General features: G+C 44.1%; 1 protein-coding gene across 1 annotated transcript; it reads left to right on the forward strand.

Moving 5' to 3' along the window:
- The first annotated feature begins 2,726 nt into the window (after positions 1-2,726).
- On the forward strand, positions 2,727-16,213 carry ARPC5L (actin related protein 2/3 complex subunit 5 like). The gene is made up of 4 exons (XM_072123485.1): positions 2,727-3,063; positions 13,217-13,289; positions 13,596-13,772; positions 14,943-16,213. The coding sequence occupies exons 1-4, from the start codon at positions 2,918-2,920 to the stop codon at positions 15,003-15,005; spliced, it is 459 nt and encodes a 152-aa protein (XP_071979586.1). The 5' UTR covers positions 2,727-2,917; the 3' UTR covers positions 15,006-16,213.
- The last annotated feature ends 4,986 nt before the right edge of the window (positions 16,214-21,199 follow it).

Genomic DNA, 21,199 nt, shown 5'->3' on the forward strand with positions numbered 1-21,199 from the left:
AAGCCGCATACAGTGTGCAAAACATATAAAGGACTCCCAGACTATGAGGAATAAGATTCTCTGGTCTTAGGAGAGGAAGATTGAACTTTTTGCTGCCAAATACAATCCCAGCAGTGACACAGCCGTTCCTGTGGAAGAGAAAGTCCATTAGTGTTCCTGTGTTCCTGTCTCCAGCGTTCCCAGACGCCTCCGTTTTCCTATGTGTCTCCAGCGTTCCCAGATGTCTCCGTGTTCCTGTCTCCAGCGGTCCCAGGCGCCTCCGTCTTCCTGTGTGTCTCCAGCAGTCCCAGACGACTCCGTCTTCCTGTCTCCAGCGTTACCAGTGTACCTCCGTGTGCTCCTGCAATCCTGTTTCAAGTCTTCAGTTGGCCTCCGTGCTTCCTGCTGTGCCTTCCAGGGTTCCAAGTCTGTGCCAGCATTACCAGTGTTCCCCTGTGTTACTGCGGTCATCCCAGGCTCGGACTGTTTCCTGCATATCCTTTACCTTGGCTGCCACCATGGGCCAGCCTGAGTGGTCCGCTCAGGGGCATAACTACAGTGGTAGCAGCCATAGCAGCTGCTATGGAGCCCGCAGTGTCAGGGGGCCCCGTCATCTGACCTGACACAATAAAGAATGGAGGATGTGCACCATTATATCTATATTGTACTGCACATATCCAGCATGATATGTATATCACATATACTGTGATGTATATATGCAGTATCTGTGATGTGTATATGGTGTCTGTATACACTGTATGTTGCATATGGCACGGTATGTGTGTGTATATGCTGTGTGTGCACATGAGTGTATTTATATGTGATTGTAACTCGCATGTGTGAGTATACTAATATGTATATTTTTTAAGTGGGAAGGGGGGCCCCATCCAGTAGTCTGCTAGGGGGCCCTGTCTCTCCTAGTTACGCCACTGGGTCCACTGGTCCACAGAATTCTCCCTCCGGACACTTCACATAGAGACTTTCCTCCCGGGTACTCCCAAGTACCTTCTGTCGACTGTGTGACCGTTACTGGTCTGAATACTTATGTGATATTTCAGATTTTCTTGTTTAATAAATTAACAAAAAATTCTACATTTCTGTTTATTTTCTGTCAAGATGGGGGGCAGAGTATACAAAAATGGTTTAAAAAAAACCCTTTTTTGATCTTACCAATGAAACAAAGAGTAAAAAATTTTAAGGGGTCTGAATACTTTCCATACCCACTGTATATCTATAGAGGGCAGATGTAAAACCGTTGTGTTTTTGCAGCCTTTAGTTTTTACTTTCATAACATAAGTAACTACTGCTAGAATTAGTCTTTCTTGTAACTATACAGGCTTTACTTACGGTATATTTTGTTTTGCTCATAGTCCCCAAATGTAAGATTCCTGCTCTTATCTTTGGCTCTTCTTCCTTGATAATATGCTTTTCCCGCTAAATTCTGTATTGCTAGCGAGCCAGAGAGAAGCTTATTGGGGTTCCCAGCTCTATAGAGAGGAGGTGGCAGTGAGTCACAGCAGCTAGATCGCCTCCCAATAGCACAAAGACAACTGCAAAACTACAGACAGAGACTGCATACTCGAAATCTGCTTGACGAAAATAAAGATCACAATCAATGTAAAGAAAGTATCGCTCCTTGTCTCCACAGGAATCTGGTTCCATTATAAATAATGATGCTATAGGTAAGGGTTTATATATGGGGGGCTACATTGGAGGCTAATGGAAAGGGGGCATTTTAAATGGTTGTCAACGGAAAAAGTGTTGTAATACAGTGTGAGGGGTAACAGGGGCGGATTAAGACTGCCATGGGCCTGGGCTGTATGAATATTATATCCCCTACAAGTCTGGAATTTACTTCCTACATAAGGTACTATAATCAAGCTTCATGGAGACTAGAGGATGTGTCCTTTCTGTCTTCAATCTGCGATTTCAGGACCTTTGGAAGACCTGAAATGGTTCTTGTATACATGTGTTGGAATAGATGTATGAGAATTTCATGGGTGAAGGTCCTTCTTTGTATAAAATTTGGTGGGTGGCTTGGGTGGCCATGGGCAGGTTCAGCTCTGAGTTTCAGTAGGCCCCCGACAGAGCCTACTGAAAAATTGAGAAACCAAAACAGTCTCCTGTTCCCTAAAATATTCCCCAGTTTATCATCCCAAACGGCCCCCTCATGGTTATTTTGTAACTGATACAGACCCCCTCACCCCCATGGACTCCTTTTGTACAGCCTTATGTAGGCCCCAACACCCTAGAAGGCTTCGGGGAACCACAAACTGCCTTTATTATAAGCCACTGCTGTGGGGTAAGGGATTAATTATACAATGGGGGGGCCATTATATTGCAAAGGGGTCAGTAAGGGGGCTGTTATTTTATTACATGGGCACGCTAGTGGGTGTGGTTAGAGGCGGGCTGCTGTCTTTCAAAAAATAGCACCACACCTGTGCTCAGGCTATGTGAGGTACTACATTTATTTTTTTAATATAAACATTTTTTCAGTATTTTTATATAAATGAATGGTCACAGGTGACAGGAAGCAGCCATATTTTCCTAATATAAAGAATACACCCCCTGCATGTACATATATATATATATATATAGACATACACAGAGAGGGATTGAAGACTAATTCTCAAACAAGAGACACATAATTCATTTTTATTTCACACTATGTAGCCGCGACCCTGAATGGTTGCTAGGTAACAAGCCGTCGCCATGTTGCTACTCCCTCCCTCCGTGAGGTCGCTGATGCGTTTCCGGTTCCTTTACACTCTCCGCCCGCCGGAGCCACCGGAAGCGGAGGGAGCCGGGCGGAAAGGAACGGAGAGCCCGTGACAGCGAGCAGAGCCGCCACCTCCCTCCCTCCCTGTCACCCGCCATCACTGTGTGCCGCCCCCCGGGTCCCCGCACACCGCCGGGCTCCTGTGTCACACCCCCCGCCATGGCCAAGAACACACAGTCGTCGCGTTTCCGCAAGGTGGACATCGATGAGTACGACGAGAACAAGTTCGTGGACGATCAGCTGCAGGAGGAGCCGGCGGAGCCCCAGGGGCCGGACGAGGGAGAGGTGGACGGGCTCATCAGGCAATATCCTTCTCCTGCAGGGGGCGCTGTTATGGGGGGCAGTGGTGCAGTGCTCCATCCATTCATACGGGCGTGAGGTGTGCGCTGTACGATCCTTGTCATAGGAACCATTTACCTGCATTGCTTACTAGTGGTTTTGGTGACAGGTGCACATTGTAGCACCTGTGTCTAACAGGGAACCTGTCATCAGATTTCACCCCATAAATCTGCCACCACCTCAGGTATGAAATGTCATTTCTGGAATTCCTCTATGTGACCGTCTCACCCGTTTACTTGTTGTGAAAAAAATGAAGAGTGAAGAGTCTAATTTTCCCTGAGACGAGTCACTTTTAGAAGCTGCAGGGGTTTAGGCACTTCAAACGCCACTCATTTCTGTTCTCAGTCACCTAGAAGCATGATTTCCATGTCATATTGAAGATAAGAATCTCATCTTTCATATTACATCAGGCTTGTGGGTCTGAGTGCTAAAGAACTAGAGATGCAGGCGGAAATTGGATTTTAACTGCCTATATCTGTTGTCCTTATCCTTGTGTATTGACTCTGGTCTAAGATGCCTGGATAACTTCTACATGACTATATCCCCAAACCAGGGGATCAATAGTCATATAGTATCTCCGCTAATGTAGATCACACAACCACAAGCTGATGTGACATGAAAGATGAGATTCTTATCTCTAACATGACCCCATGTTTCTAGGTGCTATACAACCAAAGACAGGAGCGTCTGACTCACCTCACGCAAATATGACTCTTCTCTGCTCATTTTTATGTGACTTTGGAGGAGATTTTTTTTTATATAGGTGAACGGGTTAGATCTCGCATATGAGAGAGAATTCGAGAAAAGACATTTCAAACCTTACCTTGTAGTTAAGTGGGATTAAATCTGCTGACAGGTTTCCTTTACACCTAGATTTGGGGCTACATAGAGGTCGCCATCGATTTATAGAGATGCCTGATTTAACCTATAGGCTTATATACTTGTTACTACCATATACATTCTCATATTGTACCTTGGTGGGGGACTACAGATCTCAGCATGTTGTGACCCTGCTTGTTATAATGAATATTTATGCTTGGGCCCCTTTCAAATGGTCGTGTGAAAGGGGCCTAAGTGTTGGTATTTTGGTGTTTTTTTTTTTTTACATGATTTGTTATTATATGTTATTACTTTTATGTTGCTTAATATTATGTGTATCGAATAATAACAAAGTTTCAAGGATCAGCGCAAAATTCACCATTTTCACAGGTTTCTGTCTGATTCTGGGTGACACCAGTGTAATTATTATTGCAGGTAGGTTGTTGTCCAGATTTCCCAGACATGATGACTACCTCTTCAGGTTCCTTAAAGGAATTATCTAGAATTTGACACCATCCTGGATGAAATAGTAATATTTATAAAAATAGCCTGTTGTGTCACTGTTGTGCTGTTTCCATGTAGCTGAGATGACGTGTAGTACCCACTGTTGTCATTGCAGAGGGCTGTGATTGACACGTGCCAAAGCTTAACTAAAGGATTGGACATGTCCAAATCAAACTGCCCCATCCTTCACTGTTATAGAGTTTTTGCTTAGATTTTTATTGCTGGGGATTTAGTAAATGTGCACATGGGTTCGTGTGTCTTTTTGGTATAAATCAGTTTCTTTTTGGTATGACACTGTGATAAAGTTGAGCATTTCCAAGTGCTGCACCTCTAACAAGCAGCTCCACGTTTTAAAGGTGCACGCGTTACACGGCGGCCGTGCTGAATGGACGTCTTTGTAAGCCACTGGCATGGGAGTGACTTGTGTAATGATGGGTGCTCACCCACCACACCCTGAGTATGTTTAACTTGAATGGGTTGTAAAAAAGCCTGTCTTGTCTAGTAATGAGCCACATTCCTCCCTACAACCTGGGGACGCGGCCATTGGCTTCTTAGTCAAACAGGTCGCTCAGCTTTAAGGTGATTCGGAGTAAGGCCGAGGTCCCTGGTAGACGATCATAGTCTCCTTCTTTGTAAATCACGTCCTTGAGACGTCTACTAGTCATGTTTGTCTAAGTTGTATGGCAACCAATGCCGTTCCCACTGATCCCAGTTGTAGGACTGGTCGTGTAGCAGACGACCCCTGACATTGCTACATTGCATCTTAGTTCAGTATCACATAAATGGATCACATAGCAGCCGGCACGTGGTGAGAGGTTGAGCAGGATTTTCCTGTCTGTGATACTACAGGAAAAGTACAAGTATTTTCAACTTATAATTGTCTCTTAAAGTAATTTCCAAAATATAATATATCTCTGTTTATTGTATGGACCCCTAAACGCCTGCTATTCTCTGGTGTATATGTAATTCGTTGCCCAGTCTGTAAATCATCTGTTTTTGCGGATCCACAAAAACACGGGAGGTTGATGAATTATGTCACTAGCTTGTCCCAACTTAAGTGTCATGTGATTGTTTTACAGTCAAAAAATGAGCACCTGTGGATGATACCCATGGGGGTTCACATTCCCGTAGACTTCCACAAGATTCGAGACGCAAAACATAGGCAGGAATAGGACTTGCTCTTGGGTTTTCTGCAGCCTCCATGGATCTGTGATCAAACGCGTTCATATGCACTGAAATTGTACGTATCAGGGTACCATCCACAAAAAGACCATGGCTTTAAAGGGCGTTTGTGTACACGTAGCCCAAGAAGTACCAAGATGTACTGATAGGCCCGTTTTAGAAAGTGTCGCCTTTAGAATAAGTCCTAAATATCAGATCGATGCGTGTCTGACACCCAGCACCCCCTGTGGATCAGAATGGAAGAGGACAGCTCCCTTATCGGTGTAGTGGTCAGGTGCGCCCCCATTCATTTGAATCGGTTTATCCACTACAACAGAGCTCCAGGGTAGCATAGTCTCTATGTACATACATGGGATGCAGAATGGATGCCCCCCATGTCTCCGCTCCTGGACTGCTATTGAGTTCTGTTGGCCCATAGCAAAGTGTAGCGTGTGGGGTGATGGGTGGTGGAGCTGATGTGCGGTGTACACAGCAGTCTCATGTTATACATACAAGTTTGTTTTAGCCTCGGCACAGTGCACAGCTCTGCCCCCGTCCTCCCCGCTGCTCCTTGTCCTTACGCTCTGTGTTTGTACTTGCGGCCTCTGGTTTATACATACCTGCTGCGCTGTCACATCCAAGTTTTCTTTCAGATTCCCTATTTTAGAAATGCACAGGCTTCAGCACTAAATATAGGCCCGTGACTGGCGCTGGGCTGGAAATGACATCTGTATTACTAGGATTAAGCTGAACCTGCACCATACAGTCCTGTGGGATTGGATTCCTATTTTTACTTGTACCCATTGTGACTGTGGCTGCCTGTATCTCCATTACTGCACGACATGACCCCAGAAGTCATGGGATCCTATACCCAGGAATGAGAGCGACGAAATAGTGACCCCTAAATACGTGGTGGGGAGAATAGTGCGGACGTTTGTATGGTGATGGACGTATAGGTTGCAGGAATTTGGAATCATAAGGCAGTACATTACAGCCCCATAGGAGTCCATACCTTATAGCTGTTCACCAATATATTCTGCTCGTGTGCATGAGGCCTTTTTGTGGAGCCTTAAAGGGACCCTCCATTTAAAGATAATTCATTGTACAGAGTTTGAAGGGAGGAGCATCAATTATTTTCATTGTATACCCTAGAATCATGCTTCTCACTTCTGGGCCTGAACAAGGTATAATTCAATGAATCTGCTGGGACTGGAGTGTTCCTTTAATGGGACTCAGATTTTACCCTAAACTACAACCCCCCCCCCCCCCCCCCCTAAGATAGAGGATGAAGTGACCTTTCTAGAAATCCTTCTTGTATGTGAAATCTCATTCATTGACTTTGGAGGAGTTTTTGTGTTCCATAAGTAATGTGAAAATGTGCAGAAAAGAGTCATATTTTGCTTGGAATTAGTCCTGCCTGGACAGTTCAGGCAGCTATTTTATGTACGGAAGCCAGTCGGCACCCAGGTTTCCCAAGGTCCTGAATTATGTAATTGTATTTTGAGCAAAACCACTTGGTTCAGGGATTAAACAAGATATGTTTCTGCATCAGTGTAGCTACAGCATTCTCAACATATGTTTGGTTCACAATGCATAAAAACAAATGGTAGATTTCCTTTAAAGATAAGAATCTTCTCTTTGTACCAGGCTTGTAGTTCTGTTAGTTACAGAACAGGATGTATACGCTGTGACCCCCTGTGTATGGAGGCCTTGATACGGATATGGATCAGGTAGTTTGATTTCAAGCGCAGACCTTTAGTGTTTGGGGTAAGAGTAGTCGCCACCTGAAGGGTCTGTCAGTTGCTTTCTCCCCTTTCCTATATAGCACACATGCACACTTGGATAAGCTGAGCATGCATGTATATAGCAGAGTATAATAATGTATATCTTCAGCATTATCCCTGGTCATAAGCTTGTTCAGCTGACGGCTATCTAGCCCAGCTTCTATCATGGCCGACTAATGAACGGGAGCGGAGGGAATGTACTAGTGTGTCCCATCCTTCGGTGTATAGTTTTGGTTGTTGCTCTTGGGCTTCTTTTAGCTGGTGTCATGGAGGTTCGTGCTGACATACTTGTGGGGTCAGTGTGATCCGGCTCCAGGACGTGTGACATACGGGTGTGAGAGCTTCTCCACTTTGCACATAGCTGACATTCTGCCCCGGTTTACGTGTCGCAGGAAGTAATGTTTGCTCTGAGGCCGTAAACTGGGCGGCCACTAACCTATATCTGATTCCAGGAACACGGCATCACATATGGTCAAGGAACCCCTATGATATCTTCATCGTGTGGCCCCCTGGTTAGGTTCAGGGGGGGCTGTGCTGGCTAACCCTCGCCTATGTATTACCTCTGTGTTGGCTCCTGGCTCGTGCGGCCGCTGTGTGAATGAAGCCTTGTGGTTAATCTGTGGTTGGAATTTTCCCCTCGTCTTGTAACGTCAGTGGTGGAGCTGTGTCAGTGTAGCAGTTTTTTTTTCCTTTTAGCTTCTGTGTGTTGATACATGGCTGTATATTGTATTCCTTTACACCTGTCAGAGGTAAAAGTCTGATCACTGGGGTGACCAGGGTCCCCAGAGACTAAAAGATGGATCTGCAAGTGCAGAGTATTGGCCAGCACTCCATTCACCAGTTGTAGCTTATATCTTCCTATACATATTTAACTTAGTGTAGTGAGAATCCCCTTTAATGGGATAAACATAATCGGTTAAAGGGGTTGTACCTGACCCCTCTTGTCTGTGGTCTATGTATATGGGATGGCCCTGCTGGTTATAGAGGTGCAGTACCAGATCCGGCCTCTGGACAGACATAGCGCTGTTTCTGGTAAATCGCAGTCTAATCCTTGTGATCATTTTATTAGGTCAGACTTGGCTTTTAGCTCTCGGCAGAAAAATGTCAGCTCCGAATTAATTCTAATTATCAAAAGCTGCTGAATCTCTCGGCACAGAACTTTTCCTACAAGGAAAGTATTAGGATAAATATTCCGAGGATTTCTTTTGGCCTCAATATGTTAACTGTGGCGATGCTGAAGACTGTAGGTCTGAGGAGCGGTTCATGGGTAACCAGATGGATTATTGTGGAATATTAGTCTAGTTGATATTGTGGGATTAGTTCATTAATGTCTATGGGCTTAGCTATGCTGTATTCATATTTTATGCTATTTTATTATGTCGTTTAACCTGATCCTAAACGACAGTGACAGATGAAGTCCACAAGGTCTCACACGATATAGGTTTAGATCTAGCTCCATTGTTAGCCTGTGTGACTACAGTGTAGTCTTGGAGTAAATGGGTTGTACACACAAAAACATATTGTCACCTTTACTGAAGCTCTTGCCTCCTCTCTACCAGCAGGAAGTCCCAGCACAGTCACAATCTGTTCTAAGCTAGTAACATCTTTTCTTTCATTTCTTTGACCAATGCGACTCTTGAGCTTTCTGGCATTTAAAGTAAATCTACCACCAGGATCAAGGACTGTAAACCAAGCACACTGACATACTGGTGTGTGCCCCCTCTGGCAGGATGTGCTCTTCTTTTAGACCATGCTCCAGACTCCATAGGTGTTAAGGAGCCCTTCAGGCTTATTTGCATAATTTTACAGCCTTTTTTTTTCTAAATAACAAGGGCATAAGAAGTTTAAAGAGCGTATCCAGCCAGAGGGGAGATGCACCTGCATGTCCGTGTGCTTGCTTTACAATCCTTCATCATGGTGGTAGATGTCCTTTAAAAAGTTTTTGTCTTGCTCACATCCCCTGTCGTATTAGTGGTGTAGCTTTATTTAATAATATAAGATGAAGTTTAAACTTTCTTGAAGGGGGTTCTATAGGCAACGTATTGCGGCCCTACATACGCCCCCCATACGGTTGTGTGAATGTGGCTTAATCTAACACACCCTATCTTTGAAAACTGCTATTATACAACAGTTCAACTATCCCTATATTGTTCCTCCCCATGCCTGTGAAGTACCACAGAGCAGGAAGAACATGAATATGCCAGACTTGGCTCAAAGGAAAGACTCACATGGGGTCATTTGCATTGAGCATGAGTAAACTTTACGAAATGTGAAGCTTTACAGGCATGGGGAGGAACAATATAGGGATAGTACTGCTGTATAATAGCGGTTTTCAAAGACATGTTTAGCTAGTGTGTGCTAGCTTAACTAAGGGAAGGATGATTGTCTGATCGCTGGGCTTCTCACTGATCAGAAGAACTGGTATCTCTATGTCCATGTTTAGTTGCACGTGGCTTAGGTTCCTTTGAAAGTCTCATAGACTATGATTGGAGATGTGATTGGGAGGTAGTGGAGTCCCCAGGAATCCATTTTTGACAACTTGTCTTAATCTACAGAAAACCTTTCTAAAATGTGTGGCATAGTTCCATCAGTGCACTGCTGGGTTGGTTACGTGGGAACAGAGTGGTTGTTTATACTGTGGTTATACCTAATGAACAGGTCCGTCCTGTTCTGTGACAACTTCCAAAAATGCTCATCAGTTTCCCAATATTCTAAGAGGAAGATGTGTACATGGGAGCACTCCAGAGTTATGTTAGTGCCCGTTCCCATGGGATATATTGGAAGCAGTTTGCCCCCTGTGCGCCAGCTCCAGTGTATAACTGGTAGATGGGAATTCAAGGGGTTTTCTGAAATTTCTTTACTTTAAAGGGAAACCGTCACATTTTTCACAAAGGTAGTGACAGGTTCCCATAGAGCCCTAGTAACTATCTGACACCTTTCTTTTAGCTAAAAATGATTCCCCTGAGATTTATTCAACTTTATAGTTTTACTTGGTATCTAAGCATGGCTACAGCGAGTAGAGGTGGGCGTGGCCTCCCCGGGCATGAATCCAGCAGCTCCTCCCCTTGCTATCTCTGTATGCAGCGCTAATGTCATGTGACCAGGGTGACATCATAGTAGGTCTTATAGCTTTTGTCGCATTAGAAACTGTACACTAAGCATATATCTCATGAAATCACAGCATATTGTATCACATTAACTCACAGCAGCATGGAGATGAGTAGAAGTCCATGCAGGCTGCTGTGATTGTTTTATGTGGTCAGTTATGTACATGGGGTACATTTTGCTAATATTAAGTAGCTTAAGACCTTTGATGATGTCACCGTGGTCACATGACATTAGGTCACACCTTCTCGACTCTCTCCAAAGATGCATAGGTACCAGCTAAAAGAAGGGCGTCAGTTAGTTACTAGGGCTCTATGGGAACCTGCCACTACCTATATTTGTGAAAATAGTGGTGACGGGTTCCCTTTAAGACAGTAACGAAATACCCATCAAATCTATTATGATTTGTATAATATACAGTCAGTCCCCGGGTTACATACAAGATATTTTCTTTAGGTTTGTACTTGAGTTGAATTTGTATATAAGTCGGAACTGTATATTTCATAATTGTAACCCCAGACAAATTTTTTTTTTGTTTTTGGTCGCTGTGAAAATTGGATTTTAAAAATGTTGGGTTGTCATAAGAACCAGGATTAACAATAAAGCTTAATTACAGACACCTGTGATAACTGTTATAGCGGTTTATTGTAGCCTGGGGCTAAAGTACAGTAAATTACCAATATCCAGAGGTCCGTTTGTAACTAGGGGTCGGGTGTTCTTAAGTAGGGGACCGCCTGTACTATGATATTAGTGTTTGGTTGCTGTGGTTGTTGGACATCCCAGGAAACTTTCGTCCTCCGCATTGAAAGTCAAAATGTAACGCGTGAAGACCTTAAGCATTTGATGGAAGACGCTGCAAAAACAAATCTGCTTTACTGCAATAAGAAACTACCTGCACCGGGTGTTCAGCGCCCGGTTCCGCCGACTCATATGGCAGATGACTTGTTGTTTGGGTGCAGGATGCCACTGCCACCCATTACTGACCTCCCTGGTGACAGACACCCATGGTTCTCCACTGTCCTCATGTATGGACGTGTCATCAATGAACAGTCAAACTGGCCCTGTAGGAGTAAGCACCAGAGGAGCAGTGCAGGAACAGAGGGGACGGGTGGGTTTATTTCACTTAAGTTATTATTAATTATACTTAATTTCAATTCATTAAAAGTTCTCTAGAGGTAAAATATCTGCAAATGTGGAAAACATTTCCCGCCTCGCAGCTTTGAATTGGCAATTTTGTTTGTTTTCTCTACTTGACGCTGGTCAGAAGTCACTATCCCCAGGTTTTGGCCAAGTTTCTGGACAGCATGTGCTATTATCTGCAGCAAGTGGCGTTATGGCTGCGGTTATTGGCGCGCTGGAAGCCGGATTCGGTCATGGAAACTGCAGCACACAAGGTTGAAACTTCTCCAAGGCAAAATTCCAATTTTTTTTTTTCCATGAAGATCATTCTTGTGGTTTTCCTTGGATGAAATTCAGATAAAGGGGACAGATATGTGTAGTTACTAGAAGCGTGTCCATTGCTGATATACGGGAGTGGAGCAGCAGGTGCCGGAAAAATGTAACGTGGTCTGAAAAATGTAAATGGCGCCACCGCTGTCTGCAGGCTGAGTCTGGTATTGCAGCCCGGTCCCAGGATGCGCAGCCATTGGGTATAAGGGATCTTGTCATAGTTTGTGAATAATCTCCTGGGTACTGATATTCACCAGGGCTCCTTGTAGAGGAGTGACATACTACTCCTGACCTTTGTGTAACTTAGATAAGGGAGGAATGTCATGTTTGGGGGTAGTGCTCTTGAATCATGTACTTGCACTGTCTGACTGTCAGGACATCCTGTATAGCACAGGTATACGGCCGTAATGTATGTTAGATGGATGTAGTAACCCAAAGGATAGTTACTCCTGTATGTCTTCGGGCAGGAGGATCGTATCCTTATGTAAAGGGAGGCCATCTGTCTATACGCCTTGGCCCGGGATACTGCACTGAGGTGGGAGCATCTAGGACTATGTAGTCCAGGGGAGGTGTCAAAATTTTATCTTATATGCAAAGTAAGTCACAGGTGCCCTGTGGGCGGTCTCCAGTCTTCTAAGTGCTCATGGTCTCATCATCCAGCTCTGAGCTATCCCTCCTATTGGCTCCAGGGATGTATGACATAACATGCAGTGATGGCCGTGTCCATGCCGTCTTGGTGCCACACAGAACATGGGTAAGACTTGAGAGGAGGTGCGCGTAAGGTTGTCTTCACACCCATCGTTTGAATTGGTTTATCAAATGCAAATCAAGAACATTTGGGAGTAATTGGTCCCGATACAGACTGGATTTGACCTAACTGCTTGCACTCAGAAATAAGAAACACATATTGGAGGGGGGGGGGCTCATTATTGCGCTAGAATTCTGGCAGATTTGCGCCAAAAAAAACCTGTGCAAAATACTTTGTGCCACATTTATCAAGGCTTTTAGACCTTTTTTGGGCACTATTTCGACTTGCCTGATTAAGGTTGCATGAGCTTTGGGAAATGGGCTTGACCTCACCGAAAAGTAGCATGGCCATCAGAAATTCACTGCACCAGAATCTCTTATCGCTTGTGTGCAATGTAAGGGATGAGTGCCCTTGTTTGGTGACATTGCAGATGTATGAATCAGTTGTGAATACATTGTATGATTTGTCGGGTGTCATTAATAAGTGGGCTGTGGGGGGTAATCTGTTTTCCTGCTTCTTTACGGTATCATCCTTAACAGCGATGTGTACAGGGGACCTGCTCCGAGCCTTCCACGCTGCCTTCCGGAACTCTCCTGTCAATTCCAAAAACCAAATAGTAAAGGTGAGTCGTGTCTGCTCCAAACCTGATCCAGCAGTCAGAGAAATCATTGATGATCGCCTCCTGCTTTCCCTGAATATGTTTATTTTCCATGGTGCCCCCATCCTCTGGAGCTCCTAAATACAGCTGTTCCCTATACTATGAGACCAGTCTATCCACCTTAATGGGAGCTTTCTTTTCATACGAGCACAAGATCAGGACATGTATGAAGAGAATGGGGCTGAGCTCCAATACCATGCACGGCCTCTAAACTGTGTATGGCTGTTCCAGATACTGCTGATTGAATTCTGATTGTCTCCCTATCCCCAGGAACGCACCCAGGCGATCGTACTGAAGGTCCTGACATCGTTTAAAAGCAACGAGATCGAGCAAGCGGTAAAAACACTGGATCGAAGTGGGATCGACCTGCTAATGAAATATATCTACAAGGGGTTCGAGAAGCCCACAGAGAACAGCAGCGCTATATTGCTACAGTGGCACGAAAAGGTACAACACTTTTGAGTTTGAGAGGCCCCCATTGCGGAGCCAATAGCGTATTAGAAAGGCTGTTGGGGTTATCCAGGGAGAGATCTGAAGATCACAAAGGGACTAGTCATCTAGTAGGACAGAATGAAAATAATTACGTTAATAAAATGTTTTCAAATATTATTAATGGTAAAAAATGAAAACCCTTTCCATTATAGTGCTCCATTAAAGAGGTGTTTTTAAGACATTTATAGTATATGATAGGTGCGGCGCCAGCATCTATCTTAAAGGTAATCCTCCACTTCTTGCATCCTCTTCCTAACCCCCTTAACCAGGTCAAATCCACACTGGTCTGTTAAATATCTTGAGGATATGCTATAAATGCCTTTTGTGAAAAAAAAACCCTTTAAGTTGTTGGAGACTAGCTGCTGTGATGTCCCACATAAGAAAAGAAATTCCTCTCCATAACACTAGTAGTAAGTATAGCACATTATGGAGAAGCAATGATGTAATGATGTAAATAAAGCACTTGGGGTGAGATAGAAACTTCCCGTTTAGCTCCAGATGCATATTAATAGAAGTGTTGTGGTTTCTGGGAAATTATCAGATCCTTTCTTATCAGATACCTTCTGCTTGTGGCTTATAGTCATGTCCCCTATATATGTATACATGCACATACATATATATATAATATGCCCATCACACTGATATATTATTGCACTTATATAAGGATTATGGGGATCATATGTGTGAAACGGTGGTCCATGACCCTACACTCTGCCTGGATGTGCCCTTTCTCCGTATTTTGGGCCCCCATGTGGATGCATTTCTCCCCTCGCTATTAGTGCAGCATTTCTCAGTGTAACTACGTTGCGGTATGATTAGACTGCAGGGGCTTAGCCTGGTCCGTGCTCGGGGTCTTGCTTACCATTAGGCAAAGCTCCCGGCTTATTAATCGGCTTATATTAGATTTTTAATCCCGTCTGTCATTTTTGGAAGTAAAATAGCAAAAGGTCATAATAACAGGAAGGTAAGAAACGCAGGATCCTAGAATTGAGGACATTGTACATGTGTGGTATGGAGGAGACCCGTCTGCTTTCTGTTACTTTTCTTTCCAGGAATGCGTCTGCATGTATTACGCTCCAGGAGAGTGTTATAACATTGTCTCTCTCCCCCCTCCCTCCCTCCCAGGCATTAGTAATAGGAGGCCTTGGCTCCATAGTCCGAGTTCTGACCTCACGGAAAACTGTGTAAAAGACTGTATTATCTGAATGGAGAAGTTTATGTTTCGGGGCTCCAGTGAAGGAAGAGTGGATGCAGAGGCCCACCTGTCTGCAGAGTGCTATATATTAAACTGTTTTGGAAAATTCAATTGGGAATGCTTCTTATTACTGACTGTGGACGAGACATGAATGTATGTTTGTTTAATGGGGTATCTTTTGTTCCAAGTACCAGTCCTCCTTAGCAAGGCAATGCAATTTAAACCGACAAGCGATGAGGAAGTTTTAAGACGGGCGCCAAAACCTTGCCAAGAAAACCCCCTCCACATCCGGCCAAGCTGAGGGGAGTCCCAAATTACCAACGTGTCCTCATATACGCCAACTAGAATTGCCACGGTAATACGCAAGCCGAGACCCAGGGGGGCCCTGGACTGGTGGCTTTTTATTTGTTAACTTGTACATACAGGATTTTAGGAGTTCCATGAGTTTGGTCTTACTTGAAAATTCTGGCTTTAACCCTTTCCTCTGCCGGCGAGGCGGGCAGCGCGGCGTTCTTCTTCCATGGGAGGTGCCAGCCTCTGCGGCACAGAAAGGGTCAAAGCCTTGTAGTGATTGGGGGAAAATAAGATATGTGTTTTGTGATGTTTCTAAATTAAAGCTGCAGTACGGCTGGGGGGCGGTCATGTCCCGACACTCTCCGACAGTGCCCGCTGCTCTACTGATACCTGTAAACGTTATTAAACTTACAGCTTCCATGAGTGAAGTGATGGAAAAATTTTGTTTTATCTTTTGTGTTAATTGGTTGATACTTTGTATTTTTTTTTCTCCTTTATAGAAGCAACATTGCATGATTCACCCTCTGAACACTGAATATTTATTTAGTTCTACCTAGTGACATACATTGACCCGGGCAGGATCCTCCTGTGGGGTCAATGTGCAGAGCCAGCGGCTCATCGGTAGGTTGTTCTGAGCCATTTCGCCTACATCCACCAACCCTTCCCACAGAACATGCAATGTTGCTCTTCCAGTAGCAGGGGTTTAGACTTTGGGATATTCCTGAAGAGCAGTGTTGTCTAATATGTGGTGCGTGCACCAGTGACTACTGGGGGCCACAGGCTGCATTGGGGCCAACACCATCCATTGGACAGACCTGCTTTCTACAATACTGAATGTGGGTTTGTTGTCCAGAGAAGGATTATCTGTAAAGTGCCTGCTACATCAATAAATCTCTTGGATCACTGATGGCAAATGGTTTTGTTTGTACAATGAAGGATTTCTCCGGCGTCTGTGCATTGTCTCCTAACCTAGGATCATGGTAGAGGTAACAGCCGCTCCCTGCAATGTACATCAAGTATTATAAGCATATATGTTTTAGCATCTACTATATGGGTACACTGACAACCTTTTAGGACTCATGTACAACCACCAACATATTCAGTCATATTGTCTAGATTGATGTGCCATTAGTCTGATAAGTGCGGCCAATACAAGCCCATGTGTTCCCCGACTCAACACAGTCGTGTGCATGAGCACTAGGCGCCAATTTGGCTTGAGAAGCCCAAGACCGACCATCTGCCTGATAACACACGCACACAAACTGGAACGCAGTAACACGTAACCCTACATATGTGCCATTCAGAGATGGATTATAGCAGAGGGAGGTAACCGGGCCTACAATTGTGATATGTGTAAGGCCCAGCGTTAGCAGTAACCCATAGAAGTATGTGTGGAGTGTATGTCACTACCACATTATAATGGTATATAAGGATATATACAGCAGCGATTTAGTATAAGGCATTTGGAAGATGCCATAAACACATGGAGGAGGATGTATCCTGCACTAGTGCATTATGCGCCGGCGTGGCATCTGAACCCTCCCCACGCAACGGTCTTGCCTGAACCGTCTTTGCCGCTGACTGGCCCCTTCAAGAAATTCTGACTATTTCAGGGAAGGAAACTGGCATACAAGTCCTGATAAGTCCCACCACATCGTAGTGTGGTCACCAAGCATTGCATTGCTAGATTACAACATGGAAGCTGCAGGGGTTTTTTCCTTTGTACTGAAATAGAATTGTGCGATGATTAGACTTTTAAAATGGCTTCTGCCGTAAAATACTAAACTCTCCCTAATATCCTTCAGCTTATATATGCCCGAAGTTTGGTGCCAAGGAGAGGAGGGGTGACCCTTCCCCTCTCCATAGCAATGCATGGTATACGGGCTGTAACACGGGGAAAGATAGGACACGTTCTATCTCTTTCCCATGTATGGAGCTACAGTGCTGCACGTGCGGCCATTGCTGTCCATGGGAGAAGTATATATTGCCACAAGATTGCGGTCTTGCATATGTCTTCCATAGGGTAGTGTGCATGGGGCCTTATACATACAAGCACAGAATGCGGAAAGCTGAGGTTCAATATGTAGTTTCTTCTATAATAGAGGAGCAGAGCCGAACACCTCTAATATAGATGCAAACTGGGCCTTAAAAGGTGCCAAAAATTAAAAATGACAAAAATGATCCTTTTTCTTTTTCCATTATGGGGTTAACTATTGAAGTATAAATCATTTGCGCAATAAGAATATTTGTAGAATATGTTCTAGCTGTAGCACATCCCCATGTATGTCTATGGTAAGTACGTTTTCTGAGGTAAAATTGTTTGTTCTCCATGTAAACCAATCAGAGCTCAGCTTTCATTTTATAAACAGCTGTGCGAAAATGAAAGCTGAGCTCTGATTGGTTGCCATTGGTAAATAAAACAGTTCTGCTCTGAGACACTTCTGAGAAATCTTCCCCATAGTTTCCATGGCCTCAAAAATGGGTTGTGTATCACCCGTATGTAAACCATATGCCACCGCAAACACTGCGCAAAAAATAAAGGGGCACCCACATGACCTGGTCTCCGGGGCAACCCACCTCAAAAATGGGCCATATGCTGTGGTATAACATTGTATGCAGCCATTTGTTTTGCTCTCCCACAGACTTCTATGGGGAGATTGTACCACAAAACGTGGACATGTTCTATATTTTTACGTTGTGGTCTGGCGGCCAGTACACGGTGCACCAGGAATACGGTGACCAGACACGTAGCCATATTCCCCATTAAAGTGAATGGGCCGCTTTTAGACACAAATACAAAAAGGTTGTGGGCCTTAAAGCCTGTCCTACTCCTGCCCCCATGGGCTGTGGTAGATGTAGACCTCTCCGGTAGATTACAGACACTTACCGTGTCCGTCACTCAGCAGCTTTCTGTCAGTGTGATGCAGTGAAGATCTCCTGAAGCTGATGTGTGGTCAGTAGATGGCCACTGCCCGGGGCAGTCCAGAGGTGATGCCCTTTTAAATTCAGTCTCCAGGTGAAACCAGAAGGACGTCGTACTGCAACACCTCAAGTACAGCAGGTGAGCTGATATTTATCAATGTGGGGACTGTGTGGCTTTTATCTCTTTACAGGTAATAGAAACTGATACATGATATAATAGGACATTGTTAGAAAGAACTTCAAACAAAGTGTTCCCATTTCAGTAAATTAATCTTTTTATGACCAAAAGTTATACAATTTTCCAATATACTTTGTATCAATTCCTCATGGGTTTCTAGATCTCTGCTTGCTGTCATCCTGTAGAAAGCTTCTATATTTACTTTCAATAGACAGAAATTTGACCATGGTCACACAGGTGCACGGCTCGTTAGTATCATAGAGAGTAATTAGAGCTTTGTGATATAACGAGCAGTGCACCTGTGTGATATAACGAGCAGTGCACCTGTGTGACCATGGTCAGATTTCTACTGGAGGGAAATATAGAAGTTTTCTATAGAATGACAGCAAGCAGAGATCTAGAAAACCATGAGAAAAGGATACAAAGTATATTGGAAAATTGTATAACTTTTTTTAATACAAACCATAAGATTAATTTGATGAAATGGGAAAATCCCTTTAAGCTGCTGTTTTGTTCTTTGTGGGGGGGTTTTAACCTCCCCAGATGGCAGCACTTCTGTCCTAGGTTACTTCTAGTATTGCAGCGCCAAGCTGTAGAGCCTTTTCTATATAAAGTTCTTATATAAAAACACAAGTGTTTTTCCAATGTGAGTTTTGTGCAGGTTTGTGACACGATGGACACTAACCCTTAGTATTCAATGGTTTTATTCATGCATTTTGTTTTTATGGACATGAAACTTTCAGCACTCTCTCTCCATGGGACACGTCGGGAATCTGCCACACATGTCCTTAAAATGTGTGGCAAAGAAAACATGACGTGTAAACCCAGCCTAAGTGCGATCGCAATGCTATTTTCATTGATCCATTGGGGCACATGTATCATAGTTTTTCGGCTGCCACTTTTTTAAGTTTCCTGAAGTTGGCTTACTTTAAAGGAAACCTACCACTTCCGATGGTGGTTATAAGCAGCAAATGCCGTGCACCAGCTCAGGGTGAGTTGGTGCCGGCGCTTATTTTGTTATGTTTTTAAACCGTTGTAAAGCGTTTAAACGCTTTAGTAATCTTCATGTACAAGTAGCTTCACCGCACCGTGGTCTGCGCTCGGCGCACAGTGCAGACGGCCACTTCCAATTCAGGCACACAAAGTGGTCGTGCACACGGTGTGCGGACCACGGTGCGGTGAAGGTACTTGTATATAAAGATTACTAAAGCGTTTAAACGCTTTACAACAGTTTAAAAACATAATGAAAATAAGCGCCGGCACCAGCTCACCCTGAGCTGGTGCACGGCATTTGCAACTTAGAAGCACCATCGGAAGTGGTAGGTTTCCTTTAAAGGGAACCCGTCACCACATTTTTCACACATACAGGTAGTGACAGTTACTAGGGCTCTATTGGAACCTAACTGACACCTTTCTTTTAGCTAAAAATTGTTCCACTGAGCTTCCCATATATTCAACTTTTTACAGTTTTACCTGGTATCTAAGCATGGCTACAGCAAGCCTCCTCGGGCTGAATCCAGCAGCTCTTCTCCATCCTATCTCTGTATGCAGCTATAATGTCATGTGACCATGGTGACATCTTCGCAGGTCCTATAGCTTTTGTAGCATTAGAAAACTGTACACCAAGCACATATCTCATTAAAACACAGCATATTGTATCACCTGAAATCACAGCAGCCTGCATGGAGACAAGTATAAGTCCATGCTGTGATAGTTTTATGTGGTCAGATATGTACATGGGGTACAGTTTGCTAATGTTAAGTAGCTGAAGGACCCGTGCTATCACCCTGGTCATGTGACATTAGGCCACACCCCTCGACTCGCTCTAAAGATGCATGGATACCAGGCAAGATTAGAACTCTGATTTTATGGGGATCTGAAGGAAACTATTTTTAGCTAAAATAAGTGTCAGATAAAGAAAAAGGAAGCAATAGGAGTGGTACATGTCCCCCATTGTATAGGAACCACACTCATCAGTTTTTCATTTTGCCAAGTGTAAAAGGGCCCTAAGAAGATTTGACTTGAGATCATATCCGTGTAAATTCCATTACTTGATGTCAGACTATATGACAGAGGTGGGGTCAGAGAAGGTGATAAATGCAGACAACATAATACAATCTGCTGGCATCAGTCACATATCTGGGTGGAGCGGATCATTAAACCCTTCTGCTCCACTTATCAGAGTGTGTGTATAGGGTGTATAACATGTGCCTAATGCTTCTCCCCTGTGTACACTATGGAGCTATAAGGCTCTCGTATAGTGTGTCATATAGACAGCGAGTGATCACAAGTGTTACCATGTATGACAGATCATAATAAGAAGCAGAGGGGACAAAGAACATTTGGTATATGACTTTGAAAGGACAATAGGGGGAACAAAATGTCTTACTAAAAGGAAACCTTTCCATTAAAAACGCTCCCATAACTTTATGCACCTTAGATCTAATGTCACCCCCTGTAGGTAAATGTGCTGATGGTAATCTGCCTGATGTGCATTGCCTCAGGTAACATCCAGGTAAATACGCTGCACCTATCCTTTCCATCGGCTCCAGAATGCAGTAACCAAAATTAAAATGGGTTGGGGGACTCTAAACCATAGGACAGCTTCTCTACAAGCAGGGATGTTCTTGTATAGCAAATGGGGGATCAGGGGAAAACAAACCTGGGGTGAGGACAGAGACGTCCATGTTTTAATACTCCTATTGGTGCGTTCACAAGTCCCCAGGTGGATTTCCTTTAAGTTTGGTGCCCAGACTCCGTGGACGCTGCACAGCCTCCAAAGCACCTGTGATC

The sequence above is a fragment of the Engystomops pustulosus genome, chromosome 9 (genome assembly GCF_040894005.1).
Source record: "Engystomops pustulosus chromosome 9, aEngPut4.maternal, whole genome shotgun sequence".
NCBI classification, from domain to species: domain Eukaryota; kingdom Metazoa; phylum Chordata; class Amphibia; order Anura; family Leptodactylidae; genus Engystomops; species Engystomops pustulosus.

Excerpts from the sequence above, each read along its gene's own strand:
- ARPC5L (XM_072123485.1), top strand. The coding sequence starts at position 2,918 with ATGGCCAAGAACACACAGTCGTCGCGTTTCCGCAAGGTGGACATCGAT. Across the intron at positions 3,064-13,216 it reads GTGGACGGGCTCATCAGGCA|AGGGGACCTGCTCCGAGCCT; the intron begins ATATCCTTCTCC and ends AGCGATGTGTAC. Across the intron at positions 13,773-14,942 it reads TGCTACAGTGGCACGAAAAG|GCATTAGTAATAGGAGGCCT; the intron begins GTACAACACTTT and ends CCTCCCTCCCAG.